The sequence below is a fragment of the Chiloscyllium plagiosum genome, chromosome 3 (genome assembly GCF_004010195.1).
Source record: "Chiloscyllium plagiosum isolate BGI_BamShark_2017 chromosome 3, ASM401019v2, whole genome shotgun sequence".
Taxonomy (NCBI): Eukaryota; Metazoa; Chordata; class Chondrichthyes; order Orectolobiformes; family Hemiscylliidae; genus Chiloscyllium; species Chiloscyllium plagiosum.
Window position 1 is genome coordinate 79186824 of NC_057712.1, and position 11699 is coordinate 79198522.

General features: G+C 42.2%; 1 protein-coding gene across 3 annotated transcripts in view; it reads right to left on the reverse strand.

The window, feature by feature from the left end:
• Positions 1-11699, reverse strand: part of LOC122546148 (amine sulfotransferase-like) — a 45982-nt gene that overhangs the window by 15279 nt on the left and 19004 nt on the right. For 2 of the 3 annotated variants that reach the window (XM_043684964.1, XM_043684969.1), the window contains exon 3: positions 1808-2007. In XM_043684964.1, the coding sequence (XP_043540899.1) occupies positions 1808-2007 (200 nt within the window). The remainder of the gene's footprint in view (positions 1-1807; positions 2008-11699) is intronic. The other variant, XM_043684974.1, reaches the window with a different exon arrangement.

Here is an 11699-nt window from a genome sequence, read left to right on the forward strand (position 1 = left end):
ACAGGGAGAGGCTGAACAGGCTGGGGCTGTTTTCCCTGGAGCGTCAGAGGCTGAGGGGTGACCTTATAGAGGTTTACAAAATTATGAGGGGCATGGATAGGGTAAATAGGCAAAGTCTTTCCCTGGGGTCAGGGAGTCCAGAACTAGAGAGCATAGGTTTAGGGTGAGATATAAAAATATATAAAAGAGACGTTCGGAGCAACCTTTTCACACAGAGGGTGGTATGGGTATGAAATGAGCTGCCAGAGGAAGTGGTGGAGGCTGGTACAATTGCAACATTTAAGAGGCATTTGGATGGGTAAATGAATAGGAAAGGTTTGGAGGGATATGGGCTGGGTCCTGGCAGGTGGGACTAGATTGGGTTGGGATATCTGGTCGGCATGGACAGGTTGAACTGAAGTGTCTGTTTCTATGTGTACATCTCTATGACTCTCTGACTCTAAAGTTGTCATGATCATTTAGAATGGTGGAGCAGGCTTATTTTTATTCACTCCCTTGACCTGGGCATTGCTGGGTGGACAACCATTTAAGGCCCATCCCTAATTGCCCTTAAGAAGATCGTGAGCTTTCTTCTTGAACTGCTACTATGCATGTGCTGTAGGTAGACACAGTGCCACTTGAGAGGGAGTCCCAGGAATTTGACGCAGCAAATTGAGGGAACAGTCACATATCTCCAAGTCAGGACAGTGAGTGACTTGGTGGGGATCTTGCAGATGGAATTAGTCCCATGTATTTGCTGTCCTTGGAAATGGTCATTGGATTGGAAGCTGCTGTCTAAGGGAGTCTTGGTGAATTTCTGCAGTGCATCTTGTAGATAGTTCACTGCTGCTATTCAAGGGATCTGGGCATTTTTGGCTACATCAGCATTGAATGACCTTCTCTTGTTGCCCTTGAGAAGGCAGTGGTGAGTTACCCTCCTGAACCATAGCAATCCATTTAATAAACTTACAAACTTTGGAGGACAGAGTTTCAGGATTTAGGCCAATTATTTTTTTGACCTAATGTTTTTGAGTTCCACATTCCTATTCACCCTCTCTGCCACTAAAGGAAGGAAGGAATGGCAATATGTTTTCAAGTCAGGACAGTGGGTGTCGCTTTGAGGGAACTTGCAAGGTGCTTATTAGGCATGTGATATAATACTCCCCACTTACCTGGATCGGCGCAGCCCGAACAACACTCAAAAACTTAACACTATCCAGGACAAAGCACTATCTGCAAGATGCAATGGAGAAATTCACCACAGCTTCTCAGCCAGCACTTTTAAAATGTACAACCATTACCATATGGAAGGAAAAAGGGCAGCAAATACTTGGGTACACCACCACCTGAAAATTCCCGTCCAAAACATACACCACCCTGACTTGTATAATTGGTGCTTCACTGTCACAGGATCAGAATCTTGAAAATTCATAAAAGCACAAGAATTTTTATCACAAGGACTGCATTATTTCAAGGTAGCACTGTACTACTTTCTCCAGTATAATTAGGGCGTGGGAACTGAATGCTGGCCCACACCCCAAGAACTAATAAAAGGATACTACTTTATACCACCTTGTCAGCTCACTGCCTCCCTCTGCTGTGCTTGTGTGGGCCACATTAGGTGATGCTTGACACAGTTGGCCAACGCGGTAAAAATTATCATTTTATAGATGGAAGGGTGCATTAAGCTAACCTTAATGTATACTCACAGAAAATAGCACTAATGAATATACAGAGAAGAAAAGACAGTCAGAGCAATGATGAACATGAAAGGCAAAACATATTATAAGCGAATAAATGAGTTGAAAGCAATAAAAGATGCACTTACTTTTCCAGTTTTCTTCAAACCCTCTGGACTCAAGTGATAAGGCAAATGTGAGACAGCCAAACGAGGTGATGGCAGTGTCAGAAAGCACATCGTTGGTACCTCAACCCAAGGAACACGTTCTACAGGTAGTTTGTTTTGAACAGCGGCTAGGTCGCCATTGGAAAAAATCAAAGTCAAAATTTGTTGCATCCACACAGTTCCTGGTGTGTGATAGAATTATGAAAAGTTTGTGATTAAATTGTTGCAGGACAAATCCAACTCCTAGAATTATAACCTTTACATGAAAGTTTCAATTGCCAAATCATTTTGATTTGAGCCCTCCAAGTTTTCAGATGTCACCTCAAACATCTCCGAAACGAATTTCTAAATAAAACGGACTTCATTTCCCTCAAATTCTCCAGAGAGAAAGACTTCCATGCAGCTTTCAAATTTTGATCTCGATAGTCTAACTCCACTGACCAATGCACAATGTTGTTACATTGCAACCATTCAAAGCAAGTTCAGTTAATTTTCCAAAGTTAACCCTATCCCTCTTTGATCACTTCTCTTAATGTCATACCCAAGATGTTTTTTATTTTTTCTGTCAGTTTTTGCTTTTATGATTGAAATCTTAATAACTTTGTCCTATCCTAATTTCTCTTATTTCTACGTTTTATAGAATACTTATTTTTTCTTTTTATACACCTGACCATTTTGCATTCCAAATTGCTGTTCTGCTTTTATTCCAATCATTTTTCATTGCTTTGTTCACCTTTTCTTTGTTGCTCTCTGGTGTGTGTTTTTGGTTTCAATTCCCCACCATCACCACCTGCCCTCCTATTCATTATTTATTTATTATCAGGCTTTTTTTAAAAATGAGGTAAAAAGGATGTTTATTTGAGCGAGTTGAAGAGGAATGAGGGCAAGAGGGTCAAAATCTTCCATTATTATTATTCCATGGTCCTTTTCTATACTTGGAGGGTTGGGGAAAAAGTTTTAAAACTTAGTCCAATGTAAGTGAGGCTCAGGCTGTGTGGCCTTCCTGTTCACAGGGCCCAGTGATAAAGTCAGCAGTGGATGAGACCCAGACCAAATGCACAGCCTATCAGTTTTGCCTATGCAGGCTGGTGTACAGAACAAGGATCCCTGCTTAACAAGCCTTCCAAGGCCAAAGAGTACACAGACTTCCACAGAGTTAGTCCCTAAAGTTGCCACCATTTTGACTCTCTTTGCAGAAAGCCTAAAATGCCTGCTCTCTAGTTTGGCCCTAGTCAGATCCCTAGAAACCTTTAATGAAGCCAACACCGCAACCCTGTGTGAAAGTGGAGGGTTGAAAAATGTGGTGCTGGAAAAACACAGCAGGCCAGGCAGCATCCGAGGAGCAGGAGAATCGACGTTTCGGTCATAAGCCCTTCTTCTCATGCTCCTCGGATGCTGCCTGGTCTGCTGTGTTTTTCCAGCACCACATTTTTCAACCCTGGTCTCCAGCATCTGCAGTCCTCACTTCCTCCTGAAAATGGAGGGTTGTTGACTTCTGACTGGCAGTTCCGAGGGCAGACTTCAGCTCCAGACAGATGAGCTAGGAAAGTAGCTCAGCCAGTGCTCCTCTTCCTGTTTCCTCATGAGCAAATGGTCTCCTTATTTAAGGAAGGATGTCATGGCAGTGGAGGCAGTTAAACAGGTGGTTTATCATTGAATCCCTACAGTGTGTAAGCAGGTCCTTTGGCCCAACAAGTCCACACTGACTCTCCAAAGAGTAACCCACCCAGACCCAATCCCCAACCTTATTATCCTACATTTACCCTGACTAATGCGCCTAACCTAAACATCCCTGAACGCTATGGGCAATTTAGCATGGCCAATTCACCTAACCTGCACACCTTTGGATTGTGGAAGGAAACTGGGGCACCTGGAGGAAACCCATACAGACACGGGGAAAGTATGCAAACTCCACACAGACAGTCGCCAGAGGCTGGAATTGAACCCAGGTCCCTGGTGCTGTGAGGCAGCAGTGCTCGCCACTGAGTCACTGTGCTCCCAAAAGTGAGGACTGCAGATGCTGGAGATCAAAGTTGAGACAGTGTGGTGCTGGAAAAGCACAGCAAGTCAGGCAGCATTGGAGAAGTAGGAGAATTGATGTTTCGGACAAAAGCTCTTCATCAGGAAGGGCTTATGCCTAAAACGTTGATTTCCCTGCTCCTCGGATGATCCTGACCTGCTGTGCTTTTCCAGCATTACACTTTTGATTATTGTGTAAGATTGTCTGGTGGAGTCAATACCTACGTAAGTGAAGATTTCAGTAGCTTTAGCACACAACATTGATGAAGGCTGTGACATGTTAAAAAGATCTATATGTGCCTTCTTCACGAGAGACAGCTTAAGAAATCTCCACATCTTCAGGTAGAAAAAAAAATAGTAGAGTTGGAGCCTGGTCTTATTAGACAGGGAGAACTTTGGTGTCGCCAGATTCCCAAATCTCACCTAATAGCAAATCCAAAGTTTGGGCAATCCCTGGTTTGACTGATGCCTGAGTGAGTGACTAAAACCTGGTGCAGGCTAGGTGCAGAGAACTAGTCTAGATTAGAATGTGCTGGAAAAGTACACAGGTCAGGCAGCATCCAAGGAGCAGGAAAATCAACATTTCGGGCAAAAGCTCTTACTTGCTCCCACAGAGAATTGTAGCCAACATAGAAGCATAATGTTCTGCAGTGAGGGTAACATCTCTTCATTCTTGTCAAGGTAAGCAGTGCAAATGAGTTCACCTCTTAGCAAGAAGTTAATATAGGCCAAAAGACTTATAAATAGTCAATATGATGAATGTTTTAAAGTTAATAAGAAACTCCCAAGTAGAGTCAACATGGCTTCATAAAGGGGAAATCACCTGACAAATGTATTAGAATTATCTTGGGGAGGTAACAGGCAAGATATGTAAAGGAAACCAGTAAATGAACTTTAAAAAAAAGTGTTCAATAATGTACTGAAAATAAGGATACTTAAAATTAGAGCCCATGTGTTTGTGGATAGGAGGATTGGCTAACAAAAAGAAGACAAAGTTGGGATAAATGAGGCATTTTCACATCAGCAATCTGTAGATAGTGTTAGGTTGTTGGGGTCACAATTATTTACAACATTCAATAAATAACTTAGATGAGAGAAAGAATGTAATCAAGTTTGTGGATGACAAAAATTGATGGGATCGCAAGTGCTGAGGGTGAGACAGAGAGAGAGAAGGATACAGACAGGTCGAGAGAGTATGGGGACATATTTGACAGATGGAATACATTGTGGAAAAATGTGGGGTTTTGCACTTTGACAGAAAGAATAGAAGAACTTAATATTACTTAAAGGGAGAAGTTCTGCAGAAAGCTGAAGGAAAAAGAAATTTTGTTGCGCAGGCAGCGTCCTCATGCATGAGACCACAAAAAACTAGCATACAAGTTCAGAAAGCAATAGAGAAGACAAATCAAATGTTGACCTTTATTTCAGAGGAAATGAAGAATAAAAATAGGAAATTCTTTCCAAAACAAAACAAGACACTAATTAGTCCACACTTAGATTACTGGAACAGTTTAGGGAAATACTGAAGGCAGTCCAGAAAAGATTCATTCAGTCGAGCTGGAGTACGTATGGTTTGTCTTGAAGAGAGATTGAATGGGTAAGCTTGTACTCAGAGTTTGGAAAAATGAGAGGTGACCTTATTGAAACATACAAGATTCTTAGGGGACTTGATAGGATGGATACTGAGAAGTTGCTTTCTCTTGTGGGAGTCTAGGATCACAGAGCTTAATCTCAGAAAAATGGGTTGCCTATTAGGACAGAAATGAAGGGATTTTTTTCCCTCTTCATGATGAATCCATGGAATTCTTTACTGCAGAGGGGTGCAGAGAGTGAGCCATTAAATATATTCAAGCTGAGACAGATAGATTTATAAACAGTACTAGAATTGTGGGGCAATAAGCAGGAAAGTAGAGTTCAGTGTTATTAGGTCAACCATGATCTCATTGAACAGAAAAGCAAATCGATGAGTCAAATGGCCTACTTCTGCTCCTAAGGCAGATGGTCTTATGATATAGATCCTCATGAATGTCGTTAGACAACATTCGGAAATCAGCCAAGTATACAAAATGAATGGACACTTGTTACCTGAAAACCCTAATGCAGGCATGTAATCTGTCATATTGAAGCAAATGAAATTGATGCTCTAACTATGGACTTGCAGGGCAAAAACTCACAATCTGTTCTTGCCCAGATTCAATGAGTTCACCTTTTTATGAACATATTATGAGTAGATTATTTAGTCCTTCTTTCAATAAGATCATGGCTGAGCAGTAACTACTTGGAGAAAACACGTCATTTTTTCTTTGCATCCACAAAGAGGATTATTCTTAGCTGTATTCTTACAGGCTAATGAGGAAAAGGCAAAGTTAGGGTCAAGTGTCAGAGCATAGAATACACTTGAACACTTGTGATTGAAATGAATTCGCCGCCTCAAATCTTCCCTACAAGACCAATTGCTTCAACATCTTGGAAAATTTCTGCTGTTACTCCACTGTAGAAGAATAACGAGAGGTTAGCATCAGCATGTCTGGACCATATAACTCACCAATTTCTTTGAGTCAGAATGTTTGGATACTGTCACTAGATAGTGTTCACCTTTATGTTGGCATCAATGTGGAAGGTTAAAACAGAGCTTCAATGTAACCACAAAATAGATGTGTACAATAACAATAGGGAACAGCTGTGCCCTCTATCTCCCTCAGGTGGCTGGAGGCATAATGTAATGGAGTCTGGGCCCTGGATAATTTACATTTCTTTTCTCCACAATCTGTAGGTCTGCATTGTATCCCTACTTATTCAAGTGATCTTAATTTTATGTTAATCAACACTGGATTCAATTTTTACTTTGTCATTAACTTTTTATTTGATTCCATTATTTGTCCAGTTTTTAAAGTTATATAACTAATAGTTGCTAGACTATAACCTAATTATAACGTAAAAGGAAATGTTCAGTAGCCAGTGCAGCTCCTCTGCATCCATGGTAGCATAGTAGTAATGACACTGGACCAGTTATGCAAGTGGCCATGACTGATGTACCAGTAAGAGGTTCTGTAGCTCAGAGTGTAAATAAAAAAGGAATTTAAAGCTCATCTTGCAGTAATGGCGACCATGAAATAAATTGTCATAAAAACCCATGTGGTTAACTTATGTTCTTTAAGGTAGGGATCCAGCTGGTCTGGCCTTCATGTGGTTCATTCTGAAGCCGCACAGTGGAATGAACAACAATATTGTCAGAAGTGCTGACATCTCAAGGCCAATCTTGCTCCTCACTACCAGCTACCAAGTTTAATTTAGATGACATGAATAAGTTTAGTTTATTTTTAGTAGTTGTTCTGCTATTAACAGTCACTTTATACTTCTGATTTAATATCGACTTCACTCCTTACCTTGCTTTGACTTTTACTTTCACCTCCCATTTCTTTTAGCTTCTAACATTTGGGTCTGAGGTTTGTGGCACCTGATAGTGGGCCAGAAATACTCCCCGTGAGTCATTTGGCAGACCCTGGGCCATATTTAATGTCTACTTAGTTGTGCAAAATACCCAATCAGATGCATAAATAAAATCAATTGATCTCTATTCTCCATTTTACCTCAATGCCATTGAAGGAAAACATGCTCATTTCCTTGTCCTCCCTTTCCTTGCCCATCGCTAAGAGGATCAGGAAAGCTCCAATCTTTCATATTCATCAGATCTTCCACCTAGTTCATTAGAAGGGCCTCATTTATCCCTTTCACGAGGACACAGGTGTCCAACTCCAAACAGGTAGAGTTGGTCTATGGCTCTATTTCCTCCTGTGCCAGTCTTTCTGCAAGTATCCCATGAAGTAGTAATCATTTTCACACCAGTCTTTCAGCAAGGCATTCACATTCCTGATCAATTTGGATTGTAACTACAAAATAAACTTCTGATATGTCCTTCTGCCAGGATCTTCTTTTTCTTCCTAGTCAATCATCTTGACAGATTACAACTGCATCTTCCCTTGCCTTTCATGTTTCTCATATTCATAATAGGAAGGAGGTACACCCCTGAATTTAAATTATGACAAGAGAATATTCTTGCTTAATCATTAAATCCCTATAGCTACAACTTTAATTAGCCCTTAATCCCTCCACATCCTGCTTATGCCCCAAGGGCTAACTTCAACCCCATATAGTTGGGATTCTACCTATAAAGCTAGAAACATTCGAGGAATAGGGAATGCAAGTACATTGTTGCTGCTGGAATGTATAATATTTATTGGATACTTCATCTTTCTTTGGTTCCTTTTACTCTGATGAGTAACTGCCACACTTGCTCCTTGCCTTTGCTTCTCACATACGATCATATTTCAATTCATTTTCTCCAGGGTAACTCCCCTTCCATTTTGCCAATGAGTGTCATTAACTCACACTCTAGCAGAGGCTGCAACAGACATTTACTGCTTCAGGATTTCATGCCTGCAGTTCTGCTGATAAAGTTTACCTATTAAAGCATTAACAAATTCACTGCGATTTCATGTTGTGGTTGAATTTTTTTGCTTCTGTACATACATGTAAAGTAAAAATGTATAATTTGGATTTTATCAAGATATTAAGAAACTAAAAATAGTACAGATAAAAATAAAGACAGATTGCTATGATGCTACTTTTGGGTAGCAAGAGTGCACATATACAGTCAGATTCACAATGTAAAACCTGAAGCAACAAAAAGCAATAGAGCCAGTTTCCAAGATGGCTCTCAACAAAGTGTGATCCAGCCAGAGAGTCGGCTCAAGAAGCAGAGCTTGCCCTTGCCCTTGCTGATGGCATTTTCCCTGGCCACCACTCTGTCACTGCTCCCCCGGACACTCCAGCTACAATGCAGCACTACTTCCTAAAAGGAAGGTGACATGCTCAATATCCAGAATTGCTGTAGCTCCTCATTCCTGAAGGGCTTATGCCCAAAACATCGATTCTCCTGCTCCTTGGATGCTGCCTGACCTGCTGTGTTTTCCCAGCAACACATTTTTCAAGTATATATGGATAACCATTTCACAAAATGCAAACGTGACCTGATATTTGATTAGAAATCGATTCATGCAGACTATTCAAAAGAAATAAAGTCTTGTTACAAATATCAAAAATAACCCACAACCTGCTCAAAGCTCAATATGCTAAAGTTTCCATTATGCTGGCATAGCTGTATCAGGTTTCTATTTCAGAAAAATTCTATGCATTTACCCGATGTTATTCGCTTTATAGAAAGTCTCTTAAAACCTTTAAAACAAGCTGATATCTCTGCTCACTTCCTACTGGGCTTGGCTTCTTCAGCTCATGTATTCAATAGCTTGTAGGATGCCTTCCCTTTACTACCTCTCCAGCATAGATTCAGACTTGACGATAGGTGACATTCCAGTTTCAACAAGATACCTGTCTCACATTTTGTCTGTCCATGGGAGAGACAGTGTAGGGTCATCAGAAGACATGTGTTAATAATGTGCCTTAACATTAGGAAGCATAGAACAGAGGTGTGTAAGTTTTTGACAATTGTAGCCATTTAAATAGTCTTCAACACATTGGTTTCAATAGGAACCCAAATCTGTTAGGTAACCTAACAGAAAACAACAAAACACATTAACCTCTACATCTTTCAGCTTGGGGCTTCCACCATGCAACTCGATACTTTGTCAGCTTCAATTGCTTATACTCAGAGTCAAACACCACTTCTGCTGGTAAAGAAGTCTTTGAGATGGTTTCTGTCTTAATCAATCCACTCTGGATGTCTCTCTGGGTCATAAAACTCAAGTCAGTAAAATTGGTCAAATGCCTCGAAGGGTCTTGCTTTTCATTTTGCTGAAATCACAATTTCTTGGAAATGCTGGTTTTAAAATCATGTAAAAAAAACATGCAACGGAGTTCTCATTAAAATCTTCATAGAATTGAAATCTAAACTATAATCTGCCCTATACTTTAGAATCAGAGCTCTCAAACATATTACTGAAGAAGCCTTCACAACACCTGACAAAATCTGGTTGCTGATGATCCTTTTCCTTTTACAAACCCACCGATTCCCACAGCTACCTGGATTACATCTCCTCCCACCCTACCTCCTGGAAAAATGCCATCCCATATTCTCAATTCCTCTGCTTCTGCCATATCTGCTCCCAGGAGAACCAGTTCCACCACAGAACATACCAGATGGCCTCCTTCTTTAAAGACTAATTTCTCCTTCCACATGGTTGAAGATGCCCTCCAACGCATTTCATCCACATCCTATACCTCCACCCTCAGACCCCACCCCTCCAACCGCAACAAGGACAGAACCCCGGTCCTCACCTTCCACACCAGCTTCTGCATAAACCGCTGACATTTTCACCACCTGGGATATATTTCCCTCCCCACCCCAATCTGCTTTCTGCAAAGACCACTCCCTCTGACTACCTGGTCAGGACCACGCCCTCCCCAACATACCCTCCCCTCCTGGCACCTTCCACTGCCACTGCAGGAATTGCAAATCCTGGGCCCACACCTGCCCCTCACCTCCATCCAAGGTCCAAAGGAGCCTTCCACATCCATCAAAGTTTCACCTGCACTTCCACAAGTGTCATTTATTGCATCCATTGCTCCCAATGAGGTCTCCTTTACACAGGGAGACTGACATCTTCTTGTGGAGCGCTTCAGGGAACATCTCCAGGACATCTGCACCAATAAACCCCACCACACCGTGGCCGAACATTTCAACTCCCCCTCCCTGTCTGCTGAGGACATGCAGGTCCTGGGCCTCCTCCACTGCCACTCCCTCACCACCCAATGCCTAGAGGAAGAACGCCTCATCTTTTGCCTAGAGACCCTTCAACCCCATGGCATCAATGTTGACTTCACCAGTTTCCTCATTCCCCCTTCCCCCACCTTACCCCAGTTGCAACCTTCCAGCTCAGCATTTCCTCATGACCTGTCCTGTCAATCTTCCTTCCCACCTATCCACTCCACCCTCCCCTCAGACTTATTACCACAGCTCCATCCACCTATTACACAACTACCTTCTCCCTAGCCCCACCCCCCCACTCCCATTTATCTCTCCACCCCTGAGGCTTCCAGCCTCATTCCTAATGAAGGGCTTCTGCTGGAAGTGTTCATTTTCCTGCTCCTCGGATGCTGCCTGATCTGCTGTGCTTTTCCAGCACCACTAATCTTTGATCTCCAGCATCTGCAGTCCTCACTTTTGCCTAAGATATGGTTGCGGTCAGAGCTCCAACCTCCTGGTTTCCAACCCTATCCCATGATAGTTCTGTTTCATAGACTAGACAAACAGTCTTAAATTCAATGACAGTCCCCATATCTTTCTTGTGACAAGAGGGTGTCACGGTGGTTGTGGTTAGCACTGCTGCCTCACAATGCCAGGGACCCAGGTTAGATTCCAGCCTTGGGCAACTTTCTCCCCATGCCCACGTGGGTTTCCTCCAGATGTTCCGGTTTCCTCCCACAGTCCAAAGATGTGCAGGCCAGGTGAATTGGCCATTCTAAATTGCCCATAGTGTTAGGTGTATCAGAAGGAAATAGACAATAGACAATAGGTGCAGGAGTAGGCCATTCAGCCCTTCGAGCCTGCACCACCATTCAATATAATCATGGCTGATCATTCCTAATCAGTATCCTCTTCCTGCCTTATCTCCATAACCCTTGATTCCACTATCTTTGAGTGCTCTATCCAACTCTTTCTTAAACGAATCCAGAGACTGGGCCCTTTCTTAAATGAATCCAGAGACTGGGCCCCCACTGCCCTCTGGGGCAGAGCATTCCACACAGCCACCACTCTCTGGGTGAAGAAGTTTCTCCTCATCTCTGTCCTAAATGGTCTACCCCGTATTTTTAAGCTGTGTCCTCTGTTTCGGCACTC